General features: G+C 40.3%; 4 protein-coding genes across 4 annotated transcripts in view; 3 read left to right on the top strand and 1 right to left on the bottom strand.

Annotated features, from left to right (window-relative positions):
* pus7 (pseudouridine synthase 7) overlaps window positions 1–4,274 on the top strand; it is a 12,594-nt gene extending 8,320 nt beyond the window's left edge. Inside the window, exon 15 of the mRNA XM_010783042.1 lies at window positions 4,138–4,274. Within this exon, the coding sequence (XP_010781344.1) occupies window positions 4,138–4,274 (137 nt within the window). The remainder of the gene's footprint in view (window positions 1–4,137) is intronic.
* Window positions 1–17,320, top strand: part of matk (megakaryocyte-associated tyrosine kinase) — a 634,871-nt gene that overhangs the window by 369,903 nt on the left and 247,648 nt on the right. The gene's annotated exons all lie outside the window — the stretch shown is intronic.
* Window positions 5,497–7,299, bottom strand: LOC104955579 (endonuclease domain-containing 1 protein-like). Its single transcript, XM_010782938.1, has 2 exons — window positions 7,110–7,299; window positions 5,497–6,970 (listed from the first exon to the last, which is right to left on the bottom strand). The coding sequence occupies exons 1-2, from the start codon at window positions 7,293–7,295 to the stop codon at window positions 6,380–6,382; spliced, it is 777 nt and encodes a 258-aa protein (XP_010781240.1). The 5' UTR covers window positions 7,296–7,299; the 3' UTR covers window positions 5,497–6,379.
* Window positions 13,427–17,320, top strand: part of hdac10 (histone deacetylase 10) — a 7,865-nt gene continuing 3,971 nt past the window's right edge. Inside the window, exons 1-10 of the mRNA XM_010782936.1 lie at window positions 13,427–13,492; window positions 13,633–13,712; window positions 14,576–14,710; window positions 14,793–14,889; window positions 14,978–15,075; window positions 15,727–15,831; window positions 15,915–15,983; window positions 16,078–16,204; window positions 16,715–16,780; window positions 16,880–16,939. Coding sequence (XP_010781238.1) covers window positions 13,445–13,492; window positions 13,633–13,712; window positions 14,576–14,710; window positions 14,793–14,889; window positions 14,978–15,075; window positions 15,727–15,831; window positions 15,915–15,983; window positions 16,078–16,204; window positions 16,715–16,780; window positions 16,880–16,939 — 885 coding nt within the window. The 5' untranslated portion in view covers window positions 13,427–13,444. The remainder of the gene's footprint in view (window positions 13,493–13,632; window positions 13,713–14,575; window positions 14,711–14,792; window positions 14,890–14,977; window positions 15,076–15,726; window positions 15,832–15,914; window positions 15,984–16,077; window positions 16,205–16,714; window positions 16,781–16,879; window positions 16,940–17,320) is intronic.

Here is a 17,320-nt window from a genome sequence, read left to right on the forward strand (position 1 = left end):
AGCGTCCAGCCACAAGTGTGTGTGTGTGTGTGTGTGTGTGTGTGTGTGTGTGTGTGTGTGTGTGTGTGTGTGTGTGTGTGTGTGTGTGTGTGTGTGTGTGTGTGTGTGTGTGTGTGTGTGTGTGTGTTTCACCAGCTCCGTCTTTGTCTTTGCCTCCAGCTTCACTCTCATTTCCCACCATCTCTTATGGTGTGTCGTTGGAGATGTTTGTCTCCAGACAGAACATTTGTCACTGACTTTCATCAATTATTTGTTCAGGGAGAACAATTAGCACACATAAACCCCAGCAGGTAATTAGTGCTACTCCAGAAAACGGCTTGTCATGATTAAGACGTATGACAAGAAAAATCTGTCATCTGCGCTTAATTACCTGGAACAGCACAGAAGGCTGGTTAGAAGGCTGGTTGGCTTTCTGGTTGAATGGTTTAATGGTTGGAGGGTTTTATCGTTGCCTGGTTGGATGGTTGCATAGTTTGTTCATCGACTGGTTTGTTTAAATGGTTGGTTGGATGGTGGACTGGTTAGTAGATTGGTAGGTGTAGTGGTTAGATGGTTTGATTATTGACTGGTTTAATGGTTGGATGGTTAGATTGTTTAATGGTTGGATGGTTTAATCTTTGCCTGTTTAGAGAAATGGTTGGTTTGATGGTGGACTGGTTAGAAGATATGTAGGTTTACTGGTTTGATGGTTGGATGATTGGCTGGTTAGATGATTTAACCCCGAGCCTGTTTTCAGGCCTCAGACTCAAAAATGACATTCCCAGAACAATTGACTATACCTTCACTTCTAACACATTAATAATCTTTTTTTCTCAAAGCAATGGTAAACCTGTGAGTTGGATGTAGAAAAGTCAGAGTCAATGTAGAATTTTTTTTATTTTAAAGTAAATTCAGATTGAACATACTAAAAAAATGTAATTATAGTGTCCGTCCAAAAAAAAAACATTACTTATGGATACATGGCTGGTTGGATGGTGGATTGGTTAGTAGATTGTTGGCTTTAGTGGTTAGATGGTTTGATTATTGACTGGTTTGACTGTTGGATGATTTAATGGTTGCATAGTTTGATCATTGACTGGTTGGATAAGGTTCAAGGTTAGACAAACACAAAAAAAAAGAAAAGACAATTCATAAAAGCTTGTGATAAAGGGTTGGTTGGATGGTGGACTGGTTCGTAGATCAGTACGTTTAGTTGTTGGATGGTTTCATCTTTGACTGGTTGGATGGTTGAATAGTTTGATCATTGAGTGGTTGGATAAATGGTTGGTTGGATGCTGGACTGGTTAGTAGATTGGTAGGTTCTGTCGTTAGATGGTTTGATTATTGACTGGTTTGAAGGTTGTTTGTTTAGGTTTTTGAATCAGCAGTCGGATCGTGGACTTGTTAGCTGATTGGTAGGCTGACTGGTTTGATGGTTGACCGGTTGGATAGGTGACTGGTTGACTGTATGGTTACATGGTTTAATGGCTAGTTGGATGATGGAATGGTTAATTGGATGGGTGGTTGCATGCTGAACTAGTAGTATTGTTGTTTGACTGAACAGTAGATGTGTAGGTTGAGTGGTTGGATGGTTTGTTTGACTTGTTTGATGGTTTGATTATTGACTGGTTTCATGGTAGTCTGTATGGTTGGATATGTAAATGGGTGGTTGGATGCTGGAATGGTTAGGTGGTAGTTTGACTGGTTTGGTATTTGATTGGTTGGTGTTGTTGATAGCTGTTTTTGTAGTATAGTTGTTTGTCTAGTTTAAGGGTCAGGTGGTAGTAGTTAGGTTGTTTCTTGATTGATTGGTAGATATGTGGGTTGACGGGTTGGGTATTTGGTAATCCTTTGCTGGTATGATTGGTTGAATGAATGGTCGATCGGTGTGTTGAATAGTTGGGAAATTCATTGGTTAATTGGCTCACTGGTTAGAAAACGTTCTCTTCACTGGTGAAACGGTTAGGCTTTAAACTGATTTAGTGATAAGGTACTTGGTTTGCTTTACACAAGAGTTTCAATATTTGATGTTCTCTTCCTCATAATATAAAGTTGGAAGGTTACAATTTACAGCTCAAATCACTAAAATAACACTATTGCTAATACTACCCTAAAACAAAACATATCTGAATTTCTAAAAGATCAATCTTGTAGATTTTGAAAAGGATAATCGCCTGCTTACACGACACACTATTTGTGTAAGAAATAAGTACCCAGATCTGCTGGAAACGATGTATTTAACCATAAAAAGGGACATATGAACACCCCACAGTCATAACACATCCACAGTGTATCTAAAGGAATGGATGACCTTTCTAAACATTTTTTATTTTTCTCTCTTCCAACATTTTGTTCTTCCTCCTCGGCCCCCCTCTCTTTGGGCTGTTCCGTGAGATGGCTGTAAGTTTATGTAGGACTCGGTCCAGGATTTTCCTACCAGCTTTTTCTCATTAGGGTATTGTAGAAGACTTTAGTTTGGCTGCACAGAGTGGCAACAGAAGGGGGTGGGGGCGTAGAAGAAGAAGAAGGAGGAGGAGGGTAGTTTAAGCTACACTGAACACTTACTGTTACAGCTAATATCATAAGGCACCTGAACAAGTTATCTATACCTCTCTCATCTGTTCTACGTCGATGGCAATAAAAAGAGTAACTATCTGCCTCCCAACTTCACCTACTATTAAGACCCTTTTTGTTCTACAGCAAACCAATTAACTATTAAATCAGTTAAAGAGACTTTACCATTCAACCAGTCAAGTGACAGTTTTCCAACGAGTCAATCAACCCAGAGACCAGTTTGACAATCAACCGAATAAATACACAACTATTCAACACACCAATCAACCATCCACTCAGCCAACCACACAATAAACTGCCAAACCCATCACCCCACAAATACACCAATCAATAAAGAAAACTTCTTCTACTCTTTTCCTATCTTGTCCGGCTTTTTCCACGTTACACATCCCAGCTCCACCCTACAGTATGTCTGACTCTTTTTTACCCGCTGTTTCTAAATAGGGACCGAGGTGGCATTGACACACACCAGATCTCGCCTTATCTCAGTACCAACAGACACACACACTCACACACACTCACACACACTTCGGGGAATTTCTATGCCATCCAAGATAGCATTACCAAACAGATTAGTCGCTATCCTGGAAAGCTTTTCTCTTGTGATGTAAAAAGTCCGAGGCCATTCTTCATTTGACCTCATCGTGGGTATATTCAACACTAAGACTAGCTAATATTTACAATTAATTAGGCTTTAAATGTCTTCCAAGAGACCAACAACCAACTCATGGAGCTAACATTAGCTATTATGCTTTGTGTTTCCCACAGAATTTGATTCTATTTGTGGGGGCACCGCACCGCAACCCCCCCCCCCCCATAAGGTTCTTGTTGCTCTGTGTTGCGTTGCTAATGAGTGAAACACACCGGAGTTGAGGATCTGTGGGGTTTATTCTCCCCAAAATATAATTTCCAATTTCCAATTTAGGCATTTCGCAGACGCCTTATTCCAAAGTGACTTACAATGACCAATTACAGGGACATTCTCCCTGGAGTAACCGAGGGCTAAGTGCTAAGGGCACACTAGTAGTGGTGTTCCAGGCAGGATTTGAACTCGCAACCTGCCGATCATCAACCCACCTCACTATCCATTAAACTACCAAAAAAATAAATAAATAAATAAATATATATATATATATATTTTTTTTTTNAGAGAAGAGAAAACTTTGAAGGCCTTTTTCTCAAAATGATGACTCGGTGACAGTCATTATATAATGTGACATATTTTGCTTAATATTTGGAGTACAAAAACAATCATGATATCATTAGAAAGCTATGAATCTCCTCTTTCAAACAGTGTATACAACTCAAAATGTGTCTTCGGGTCAATGCGACTGATTTCGATGGACCAGGTCACTTATGCAAAATGCAATTTGACTTTCTGTTGGAGGAGTTCAGACCCATGGCGTTAATTCTAGTTATTCTAGATGCATTATATCACCTCTGTCGAACTTGGCACGTTAAACAATCTGCAATACATTGGCAGCATAGAGCTGGGATGCATGAATGTTGATATTTGTTGGCTTTATAGGGTCTTTTTGACCGTCCTCTTTCTCTGACACGGTGTTTCTCTCATTCCTCCGACAGAGGGGAAGCATCGGGCTCTGAGGATGGAGTTCTCCCTACCTCCATCAACCTACGCTACCATGGCCATCAGAGAAGTCCTCAAGGTGGACACTAGCATCAAGAAACAGACGCAGCTCAACACCACCTGGTTCAACTGAGGCCAAAACACTCAAACCGGACTGCTGCTGCAAAGCACCGACAACTGTGGCTTCTTACTCTTGTGAGCGTTTTAAGTGAATGGAGAGAGAGAGAGTGAGAGAGAGAGAGAGATTTGGCTCTATGTGAAGCCAAACTGTTATTTCTTTGAAGTACAAAGAGCAACAATTTACCATTATTACATTTTTTTAAAAAGTGTTTCTGTCCTGCAATGATTCAGCATATTTTGAAAATGGTTTACTGTAGGTAGACGTTGTGCTTACAGGATGCTGTTGCACAAACTGCTCAGCTTTGTACAGAAATATGAGTTTTTGTTTTTTTAACTTTGAGCTGAATGTGTGAAATGTAGAAACTCTTGAAGAGACATTAAAAATGTTGAGTTTATAAAATGAAGTCTGTCTTTGAATTAAGTGTTGTCAAAACGCTGATGTCTTTGCGTAATCATTACTTTTACATAATCTTCAAAACACTGAAGTATTTTTCCACCTTTTTTTTAATAGTCAGGATAATATGCTTGTTGTTGGTGGATGTTAGAACAGCACTCTCACAATAGAGTACTTTTATCATTTTTGAATCATAAATCTAATTGATAGATTTATGATCTGTAGATTTATGATTTGAAAATGATAAAAGTAGGGTAGACATCTGGAGATTATCCGACTGAACAAAACGTGATCCATCTCTTAAATGTGTGTCAACCACAGACCTTATTTCGAGCTATTTTACAAAATCCTATGGAGAAATTGCATTGCTTTTTTTGTCGAGGGAACCGGGTTACTTCCGGGTTTTAGGACGCGTCACTGTGGCACTCTATAAGGTGTTTAGCTACACACATATTACATGAACACTGTCTCCCTCTGCTGGCAATAAGTCTTAGTGCATTTCCAATTAAGGGTTTGCAATATATTTGTTGGACTCTTTGTCAGTCTGCAGCTGGTCAAACAGTGGAGCCGACCATCTGGCTCAGTGACCTGCCAGCTGGCAACATACAGCTACCCTCTCCAACAAAATACAGTTACAACCATAATCTTAACCCTCGGGCTGTGTCTGCCCTTCGAGATTTGGATCATTTTATTGTTGTGTTTTGGTTTTTAGCATCTATGGCAGGCTGTAGCAAAAGAGATTTGACCAGATCTGGACCAAAAGTAATAAACACAAAAAAGCTCAGGGATTATCATCTTATTTTATTTATACTCAATATAGCTTTCACATTTCATGGCACAGTTTGAAATCCAAATGTAAAGAAAAGGAGGTACCTCAAAAATAACAAAATAAGCTGAGCCCATTTCATTTTTTACTGTTTGCTATTCTGATACACTAATTCCTATTATTCAATGATAAGTAAAACTATTTGATGGGAATAGTCTTGTTGAGGATAACAGACTGATAAGTCAGAATGTGGATTGTACACCAGTTGGTCATGAGTTTCTCTGTGTTGGTTACTATAAAGGTGTATAGCTGCAGTTAAGAGGCTGGATGTAAAACTGCTGGTCTAATCTGTCGGTGATGAACAAAAGGCCTACAGAGGCTGGAGTAGTTCCCAGTCAGTAAATTAACATCAGATAAGGATAGAGTGAAGGAAGAGTACAACCATTTAGGGTTTTCATGGTGAGTGAACTCGCAACACAAGCTAGTTGACGCACCATCAAGTACAACATCATTTCAAATGTTTTACTCCGACCAATGTTTTAATGTAAGACCAATTTTAACCTTTGGGGACAATTATATGAATACAAATCTAAGCTCAAAGTTTCACTTAGTATCTTTTCAGAGCTTTCAAAACACATCCTTCTCAGCAAATGGTGCTCGGAAAAGTTTTTAAGAGGACCTTTGGGGTTATATTCTTTACACTTTGACCACGTTAAATAAGAAAAGATCAGTGTAATAGTGGTGGTGGGATTTACATTTCAATCTGCAAACAAGCTGCCAAAGAGCAAATAAAGATATACTAGATTATATATTGGTGAAGAAATTGAGACAAGGGAGCATCAAGTTTAAATTACCCCAGAAAACTGCATAAAGTAATTCAATATTTACTCCTATTTGACGGCTGAATTTGGAATCTTAAAGACAATTGCATAAATATAAAAGGACCAATCTTCTTCTCTCACGGCATGGCACTATTGAGAGCCACGCAGTTGGCATAGAAGATCTGGAAGGAGCTGTCGACATAGGTAACCTTCTTCAGGAAGTCCTCCAGCTGCTGCACCGTCATCTCCTGGACCTTGTTATCCTCCCTGTCGTTGAGCCCGTGAGCTGCAAACACAGGAAACTTTGAGCGCTCGGAGAATGGTGCATTGTGGTCAAAATCGATGCAGCAGTATGCCGACCACAGGTAGGTGGGGATGCCCAGGCGGTTGATGTTGTGTCTGCGGATGCTGTGCCCAGAGGTCGTGACCCCGGTGACTATATATGCGGTGCCACGACAGTAGTTGTTGAGCCGCCTGCGAATCATGTGCAGGTGATCTTTCCAGGGGCCAATGTTGAACTCTCTGACCTGAGGGACCACGTTTGTCAGCGTGTAGGTGGAGGCTTTGTCATGGATGTCGCCCTGGTGCTCGTCCGGATTCAGCTGACCACGTTCAAACATGACACTGTTGGAGTAGTCTTCAAGCACGGCCTGAGCATCCTCAAAGCTCTTGTGAAGGTTTTCTGAAGGGAAGGGCTGCATCTCACGTGAATCAGACACTGTGGAGAGCTGTGGAGATAAATATTGAACTAAATAAAAACTCAAATGTGTGTTTAAGTAAGTAGATTTAAAGTATTTAGCATAAACGTAGGACTGTATGCTTTTTTCAAAGCAGGTTAAGACAGCAAATCCAACACTCAACCCCTACCTGTGGTTCATACATCCAAGGCACATCCACCTTCTTGGAGCCGTCCGAGCGCTTGAAGGTGTACGCAGAATAAATGGGGATGTGGCTGAAGGTGTCGAACAGGGTGACGAATCGTGGTTTGCCCTCGTAGAACTGGCAAATCTTTTTAAAAGACAGCTGCTGAAGCCCTCGAGGCAGCGTGCCCATGTACAGGAACTGTTTACAGTTGGGAGAGAGGTTTTCCTGTACTTCTGCTCCTGCCATCACAATTACAAGAACAAAGAGGATCGATTGATATGCTCTGGAGACAATCATTACGAAATGGTTCCGTTTCCAATCCACGGTGCTTTTAATCCCTTTGAAAGGTCGTCCTGCTATGTGGACTTTGCCTCCTCTGTGCTTCATACTGTCCCAGGCATATTATGCAAATTCTTATCTTGTTCACATTACCAGTAGGCAAACTATTACCATGTTTGAAAATCCATTGGTGGATGGCACAGTTCAGAGAAGATCCTAAAAGCTGTTCAAACACAGCTCCTTTCTGAGTCATTCTGGCTAAAGCGGCATCTTTTAGGTCTTTTTAGTCATCACTGTACCGAAATAAAACTGAACATGACATAAAGGAAACTATCAATCAAGAAGAGTCTAAGCACCCACACAATAAGCCTTTATTTCACAGCACACATTTGACTAATAACATTAATGGTGACTCTGCTCCATTTACACAAAAGGTTCCTGTAAGCCATTATTAAATAACACCTTTGATTTCCTTCAATGAGTCAGCTGTAAAAATGACAAAATGATGCCCGAAACAGTCATTTAGTATGTTTAATATTTGAAACCTTTCATTCAAGCCTCATTGCACAAAATAATGTCAGATCAGCTCAGACGTTACAGGTTTCCAGTCAAAGTTCTTTACCGGCCTAAAGACTTGTTTTTAACCTTCTGGTAATTGATACTCATGCAATTAAGCAAAGCCGCTGTATATTTTAGCACTAAGCTATATCTAGGTGTTTATTTTCAAGCCCCATGAACCATAAACTATTAACAATTGTAATGCATACTCTTTTAAGATACTGTTAAAATTATGCTTCAATCTACTGAGTATAAATATTTGCTACAATATCTGATAATTAACCAAAATAGATAATGTTTTATGCAAACAGTGTCAAGCATGAGGTGCTCGTATCTGTATATCTGCTATCAATACCAACCCTTGATCTGTATACTGTATTTTAATGTCTTCTCTGCCGTACAGCTGTTTGTTACCCCGCAGCGCATCCTCCCCAACAGTTGGATTCTCAATGAAACAGTTGTATTTACTCTGCCTTTCTTTCATTGTGTGTGTGTGTGTGTGTGTGTGTGTGTGTGTGTGTGTGTGTGTGTGTGTGTGTGTGTGTGTGTGTGTGTGTGTGTGTGTTTGTGTGTGTGAGAGAGAGAGAGAAAGAGAGAAAAGAATGGAATGTTTTTAGAAACATCTGTTTCCATAACAACAGTTGATGGGGCAGAGTGTGACCTCTGCCCCTGTGGTAACAAACACTTCCTGTTTACTATCGGGACATCTTCACTTTCACTGTTTACACTGTAACCCCGTACTGACCTGTAGTGTCCATCCATCCATCCCTCTGTCCATCCATCAAATAACTAAGATTAGATAACAGGGAAACAGTACTTTAAAATGCTGTAAAACAACAAAAGCTCTATCAAATCACCTTACTTACTTATGCTTATAATTTGAGTATAACAAAAAAAATATTCTGCTGTTGATTAGGAAGACAGTTACTGGTCAGTATGAATATCTTCTCTTTTCTCAATAAAGTTGAAAATATTACTGTCCAGTTATCTATTAAGTTCATTTATATTCCACTTTTGGTCCACATATCAAAACATTACTCTGATAAGATGATACAACTTGACTGACAGCCCTGCTAGCCATACTACTATCTCTCCTGTATTTGCAAATTGCTGTATCACGTATGAGGGATAAGGAGACAATGTACAAGTCTAACAAATAACCTTTTATTCTCTCATAGCATGTTGCCTGCAATGGCTGTAACTATGACGCAAATGTTGTGTCTTTGCCAACTTATAACACAAATACACTTTTTATTTAGGAGGTCTAATCAAAGTAGCTCTTAACTTATGTGTGTCAAATAAGTGCAGTGAAGTAAACAAGTAGAATATGTCCCTTTACAATGTAGTGGAGTAGAAGTAGTATGCTCAAGTAAAGTGTACTACTCAACATTGTACTTCACACTACAGACAGTACTTTAATAAAATGTTTACTTTGAACCTTTTGGCAGAAGATGACACAGCTGTGTTTTTTAAACCAGGTTTGTCCAGAGTAATGATTTAAAGGCCCTTTAAATATATGCATGAAAGCTGTATCATGCATCCACTTTCCCGTTCTTTGTGAGGGAAAGTGAGAGCTGTCTTGTGGGTTGTTACATTTAACCACTGTATACACTGTGTGTGTTTGAACATGGGAAACACAACAAAAGAATGTGTTAGTGTTTGCACACATCTGTGTTCTGTATGTGCGTTGAGAATATGAGCAGCTTAGAGGATTGTGGGAAATCTGTTTGTGTTTCTATTTGTGAGTCTCAGGTTGTGTGTGTTTGCAGGGGGGAAGGATGGGTGATGTTATTGTGTCTCGCGGGAGGTGTGTGTGTTTGGGTAGTTGGGGGGGGGGTTGTTTGCAGGTCTCGTAAGTCTCTGCTGGGGTGGTCTGGTTTAAGAAACAAAGGGGGGGTGTGCATGTGTGTGTATGGAGGACTATGCTATCTATTCAGACTCAGAGGAAGACACACCTTCCTCAGCCGGCTCAGTATAGATGTAGAGAGGATGAGGAGGAAAAGTGGCAGAGAGAAAGTTAAAGAAGAGAAGACAGGAGGAGAGGACAGCGGCTGAATCCACAATGATCATCACCCAATCATCACAGTATCTCGAAAAAGGATTTTGTCATCCAATCTTATGAATTGGCCTGAGGTAGGTGTCATCATTCCTCTCAAGAGCAGTTCTTCATTTAGTCTAAGACAGCCAGGATGTTTTATAAAAGCTAGTCGTCCAAATATTGCAAAAGGAAATGCAGAACAGACATAAAATTCACATGCTGCTATTTTTACCAATAGTTTATCAATGCCTGGCAAAGGTCCCTTACTTCACTGTATGTAATGTTCCTGCATTAGTGCAGTGTGAGAATCTGTCTATTTGTGTGTTTTGATCCAGAACCTTCTTCCGTGATTCTGGTTGTCCTGTAGGAGTTACACTTTTCTTTCAAATGGTGTTGCATAAAAACACAAAAATGTTGCTTTAAAGTCGCCTTAAGTCATCTGACATCTTTGCGCAAGAGAACATAAACAGTATGAGCATGGACAGGAACACGCAGTTCACGTGCACTGAAGACTTTTTGTTGTTTGCATGTTAAAAAAAGTCTGTTTGCAACATTCTCTGGCAGATTAGTCCAAATTGCCCCGGACAAAATCCCTAAAGTAAGATTTGAACTTTGACTTGTTGTTATGAGGTGTGCACGTACAGTGTTTTTGCCTGTTGCAAAAGTTTGAGAATCTCATTGCTTTTTTCGTACTTTTAGATCATCCAATTCAACCTTCTGTGAGACTGAACAAGGGACTCATCTGCTACTGGAATTTCGGCCCTGGAACAATAGTACCAGTGCGGGCATTTGGACTTTTTCTTCAGTATTGGGTCGCCAGAGATGATAATGGCGATTCATTATATTTAGAAACTTAGCAGACGGACGCACAGATGTCAGACTTCCTCACCTCCCCCTCTCCTTCTCCCCCTGCCCTCTTCCACTGCGACTACAGCGACTGGTCTCCCTCCTTCTCCATCATCCCGTCCGTCTACCTGCTGGCCTTTTTGGTTGGTTGCCTCGGCAACGGCCTGGTGTTGTGGGCCTACCTGGACCGACCCGATGGAAGGGGAACCGGAAAGACCTGTTTCACTGGCCTGATCAGAATCAGACAGCAGAGCATTAGCAGCACTGGTGGATCTCCTCAGAAGAAAGCAGATGGATCTTCACCAGAAGAAAGACCCTCCTCTCACTCCTCCTCTCATCCTCCCTACATCCCCCGTCCCCCCCGCTCACTCACAGACTCCCTGATAGCCAGCCTGGCGTTGGCTGACCTCTGCTTCCTCGTCACTCTCCCTCTGTGGGCGGTGTACACGGCCATGGGCTACCACTGGCCTTTTGGGCAGCCCCTCTGCCAGATCAGCAGCTTCCTCACGGCGCTCAACATGTACGCCAGCGTGTTCAGTCTGAGCATGCTCAGTGTGGAGCGGTACTGGGTTCTGACTGGGAGACGCCACTCCAGCCACCACGCCCCACAGAGCTGCCCCAGCAGGGCATTGTGGGTACTTGGAGGGGTGTGGGTGCTGGCAGGGGTGCTGGCACTTCCTGGTTTGCTGCTGCGCTCTGTCAGGGAGCTGGACCCTGAGTCTTATTATGATTATGAAGAAATTCATCCTACCACTGACTCTGGATCAGTCATCCTCATCTGCCAGATGGATTACTCCATGCTGATTGGAGCAGATCTGGTAGAGGCGGATCGAGAGAGGGCAGAGGTGTGGTGGGCGGCTGCTTTGAGTCTTAAATCAACTCTAATTGGCTTCCTGCTTCCTCTTGTCATCTTGCTGGTCTGCTACTGCTCATTGGCCCAGCTCCTCAGCAGACATTTTGGACGGGGCCCTCGCCCTGACCGCAGGCGCCAGCGAAGACTCCTCAGGGTCATCGTCACTCTAGTAATGGCTTTCTTCCTGTGCTGGCTGCCCCTGCATGTTAATAAGACTGTCTCCATGCTGCTGGAGTTTGGTTATGTCCCGTACTCCTGCTCTTTGGATCAGATTTTACTGGCTGCTCAGCCCTACGTCACATGTTTAGCTTATCTCAACTCCTGCCTTAACCCTCTACTGTACGCTGCCTGCGACCCCTCGTTCAGGAAGAGGTGCAGGGGAGCCCTTCTCTTGTTGTGCAGGTCAAGCAGGAGGGGAGGAGAGGGAAGGGAGGGGAAGAAGGATGAAGGAGAGGAAGATAAAGAGGAAAGGAGTTCAGCTTGTCCCACAAGAATACACGAGGAAACAGCAGATAGGACAGAGGAGGGAGAAGAGGAGAGGCTGAGCGGGATGATTGCTGAGATAACTGCTTGAAATGAAAGAATCATATCTAATTAAACATCAAGGAACCAGGACATCAAGTCAATGTGTTTGTTGACAATAAGGAAGGGTTGGGTGTGATATGGTTTTCTGCAGTTTCTCAGTATATATCGACAAATGACTTGAGTTTCCAAGCAACTCAGACCCTGGAAGACATTGAGTCAAAGGTCAATATTTTCTAAATAAACATCCTGATTAAATTAAAATTAATGAGTTCATAAATGAAATTCCGATCTACATATTTCCCACAGGAAAGATGCCAACCCTTCCTAAAAGATAGTTTATGGTCAAATGTTATCATGACATGTGATCTGTTTTTATATTTTCATTTATACTGTGAGTTGTTTATTGACTTGTGTTGCACTGTTGTTTTTTCTATTAAAATATTAATAAATGTAAACACGTATTTGTCTTTTTAATTGTGAGAAAATAAATGTATATGTTAAACATGTGGTTCAAATAGCAAGCCAAATAAGTTCAGCTGCTAGAAAAGTAAACACATACATATGTATTGATTCTTTAAGGGTAATTTTGTTTAACTATGTTTGTACAAAGACAACGGATATAATGGAAAGGGGGAGAATAAGAGAACAACATGCAGCAAAGGTCCACAGATTGAAGTCAGACCTCAATCAAATGCTTTAATGTCTCAAACTGGTTCGTAGTTTTAGTAGGCTAATTGACCTGCCAGGAAATGACAAAATAGTAATTTAAGTTAACTACTTCAATCACTATGCAAATATGAATATAGTTGAACTACCAGCTATCAACCGCAAAGTGTACTAGGCTGCTATTCCCTACTGGTCATATTCAAGATTCAAGAACTTTATCGTCATTATTAAGGCACAACCTAATTTATGTTGTGCTGGTCCTGTAGGTGTAACATAGAATAAAACAAACAAATAAGACTAAAATAAATGCAACGACCCTTAGAAGGTTACAACGAATACAGCTAACATAACTACACTTAACATGATTGAGGACAATATGTACAGATGTGGATTGCACGTGAAAAGGCACTCTATTGCACATAGTAATAATAACAGTATTACGTTAGATAACTTGCATTTTGCCATTTAAAATAAGTAATATTTCAAGTACCAGACCCCGTCCAGAGGGTGGCGGTAGTGCTCCATCAAACAGTTTGACAACCTCCATCAGACTCAGATGTCCACATTGTTTTCATGCAGAAAGAAAGGGCGCCTCTAGCTATCAATAAACTACAGTCTATGGTAAACTATTCACATTACGGTGAAAGTCTGATAACAGCAGCTTAACTCATTGATTCTCTGTCCAGTTACTTCGTGCACCGCTTACATTAGGAACAGTTTCTAACTTACAGAAAGTTGCACTGTTGTCATATGTGCTGCAGCTCGTCCGAGAAGTACTGAAGATGGGAACAGCATTGATTTACGATGAGGAGATGACCAAATACAAACTGCTCTGGGTTGAGTAAGTAATCGACATGACAGACACAATGTCTCTATGCTTATATATAAAGTGGTTTGTTCGTTAAAGTTACTGTAGCTTGCCTCGGCTAACGTTAGCTAGCTATTGGTTTATTAACGTGTGTGACTGTAACGTTATCTTTCTGAGTCCAAAGGGTGTCACTGGTTAGTGAATGTGTGTTAAACAGAGTGCAGGAAATGGTTAATAGTTACTTCAGATAAGTGATTCGTTCGTGCCTTCAAGTAATGGTAGGAACTAGAGTTGCGGTTTGTTGTAGCTAGCCGGGGCCATTTTTGAGGAGCACCCTCATTTCATCAGTATTTATTTATTCCAAAAAAAGTTCTAAAATATCTTTCTCATGCGGTTTATTTGTTACATTGCACCCAGTGCTCTTTGCCCGCTGTCTCCTATTGCTATGTCCTAGTGCAAGTTTATGGACAATTAGCATTTTATTATTCAAACTAGCTTGATCTGTTGAGCAGCTTAACATTGTAATTCCACATATTTAAGGAGGTATTGTCCTCTTTGTGTCTGCAATATGGTAATTTTTGCACATTTATTATACACATATTTATATGCATTTCCGGCCCCAATTCATCTTGTTTTTGTTTTTTTTAAATACTGTACTACATTTTGTATTTTTTTTAGTCAGGGTAGTATTCAATTGTTTTGAGCTTAATTTCAACCCATTGTTCTTGGTATTTTAGGATGCCTGTGCACAATAGGTGTTAAAGATAAATGTTTTAACCACTACTGACAAAAATACATGTACAAATGATGTTGAGTTACAGATCAAAACAACACAAAAATAGAAATCTTAATATCAAAGTACATGGAATATAATTTCGATTTTCTTTTCTCTCCAGCCCTACATGTAAGATCGAGGTACCTGAGCGTCTGATAGTGAGTTATGAAGCTTTGAAAAACTCGGGCCTTGCTGATCGATGCGTCTCTGTACCTGTCCGCGAGGCAACGGATGAAGACATCCTGCTGGTTCACAGGTCAGTCATCACTCTTCCTCTGTGTGAGACTGACATAATATCCCAAAGCCACTCAGCTACATGTGCTTTGCTACTTTAAAAGTGAGGAGTACTTGGAGGCGGTGAAGAAGACCCCCTTTATGACTCTGGAGGACCTGCAGGAGTTCACCCTGCAGTATGGAGACGTCTACTTCCATCCAGTAAGTCGGAAACATACTTTTTCTTACTGAGGGGTAGCTATTATTTTTTTTTTTTAATATCTATTAATACTCCTTTTTTCTGTCCTAGAACATCTATCACTGTGCCAAGCTGGCTGCAGGCGCCTCTTTGCAGCTGGTGGACAGTGTGATGACGGGGAAGGTGAGGAACGGCATGGCTCTGGTCAGGTGAGAGAACAAGCTGATATTAACGCTGATGCTACAATTCATGTGTATGAGTCTATCTCTTGTACGGTTGATGGTTTTGTTCAGATTGAATGCTGAAAGGTTTAGTCCATGTATTGATAGGTTGATAGGAATGTCATTATTTGATCATATCTCTGATGATTTAGACAGTGTTTTTACTAATGTTTCATGTCAAACTAAACACTTTCTGCACAGTCTCACTAAGTAAATCGATTCTAATATGAACAGCTGGGATGAAACGTGAACAACAATCAGTTGAAGTATTCATTACAATATTTTCTTAATTCAAAAATGGTAAATGAGAATATTGTGGAATAATCAGCTAATAAGTAAATCTTAGTAAATCAGGGCTATCTGATCTATTTGAGAATGTTGACATTAATACACTTTTAAAGATAGTAATGGGATTCTTAGATTGAATATCATTAAGGCAGCCTTTACCAAATACCAGCTATTCTTTTTTTAGCTTCTCAGATTCATAAATTGACTTCCTTTTCTACTTTTAATATCATAATAAACTAAATACTAAGCGTTTGTATGTCATCAGGCTTTCGTTTTCTGTATTGGCTAAATGATTGATCAATTCCTGCAAATACACCCTGACACGTAAACCCCCTTCCTTTCATTTCACAGACCACCCGGACACCACAGTATGCGCAGTGCTGCCAATGGATTCTGTGTGTTCAATAATGTGGCCATAGCAGCTCACTATGCCAAGCAGAAATATGGGGTTAAAAGGTATTTCTTGGTTAATCCATTCAAGATCTTCTTTATAAATTGGGCCAAAATATACGTATTTACTTTTTAAAATATATTTCCAGGGTGCTGATAGTTGACTGGGATGTGCATCACGGCCAAGGGGTGCAGTACTCTTTTGAAGATGATCCAAGGTGAGTCATTCCTCTTGACTGAAGGACCTGAATTGCTATATGGATGTTTTCTTCTAGCATATATAAATTATGCATACTACATTGTTATTCGCAGCGTGCTCTACTTCTCATGGCACCGCTACGAGCATCAGAAATTCTGGCCTCAACTCAGAGAATCCGACTACGACAATGTTGGCAAAGAGAAAGGAGAGGGATTCAATATAAATGTGCCGTGGAACAAAGTAAGTAACCACAGACATGCTTAAAAGTCACAGTTTTTAATTTGCTAGGCCACATTAATTGTTTTATCTTTTGTATTTACTGAGAGAATAAGTTGAAGGAGAAGTGAAACAATAATAACAATTAATTTCTGTATACAATTCAAGAAAAGTATGGCAATTAAGGGTTTCAACTTAAGTTAATTATCCATCATCTAAATTGGTTAGTCAAATAATTATTGAATGTATTTTTTAAAAATTAGAATAAACTCTTATCATACGTTAATAGTCCGCAACATGGTCTTTTAAATTGCTTTTTTTGTCTGACCCCCCGGTAAAAAACAATGGTAATACAATAAAACAAATAAGCAGCGTTACTGATTTTTTAAAAGCTGAAAATATGCGCTTGATTTCAAAACATTTAATCCAGTTATTGAATAGCGTATGTAAACCCTTTTATTACTGATTTCAAATGAGCTTTTACGTTTGTGTGTTTGAATGTTTTTATAATGGTCTCCCATTGTGGTGTCTCAGGTGGGAATGAAGAACAGTGACTATCTCTCAGTCTTCTGTCACATGCTCCTGCCAGTCGCATACGAGGTAAGCCAATTTGAAAAAAATCCCATTTAGCTAACAGATACTGATGTGTGATATTAAATTACTGTTAATATATTAATCATTCTGCATTCTTTATCACAGTTTAATCCCGAATTGGTCCTGGTGTGTGCAGGCTTTGACTCGGCCATCGGCGACCCAGAGGTATAGAAAATGAAATAAAGAAGCAGATATGTGTGCACTCATGTCCTGTCCTGTTCCATCTAATGCAGTGTTTCTCAAACTTTTTCATACCAAGGACCACTTAACCAATAAAGTAACACTCGCGGACCACCTAACTCCACAAATATCAAAAAACACATCGTTTTTCTTAACTTCGCTCCATTGCGGAGATATTCCCGCGTAAGTGCGGAAAACTTAAATGAATAAATTTATTTCAAACGTGGAATTTTACCAATATACTCACGGACCACTAGGGGGCGCTCACGGACCAGCAGACCACACTTTGAGAAGCACTGATCTAATGAAATGTGACTGCTCAGTGTTTCCCACAGAATTTGATTCTATTTGTGGGGGCACCGCACC

The sequence above is a fragment of the Notothenia coriiceps genome, unplaced genomic scaffold (genome assembly GCF_000735185.1).
Source record: "Notothenia coriiceps isolate Sejong01 unplaced genomic scaffold, NC01 NC01_scaffold00024668, whole genome shotgun sequence".
Lineage (NCBI taxonomy): Eukaryota > Metazoa > Chordata > Actinopteri > Perciformes > Nototheniidae > Notothenia > Notothenia coriiceps.

Coding starts and splice junctions, on each gene's coding strand:
- LOC104955579 (XM_010782938.1), bottom strand. CDS start 7,295: ATGGGCACGCTGCCTCGAGGGCTTCAGCAGCTGTCTTTTAAAAAGATT. Junction 6,971..7,109: donor CTTGGATGTATGAACCACAG/GTAGGGGTTGAG, acceptor TTATCTCCACAG/CTCTCCACAGTGTCTGATTC.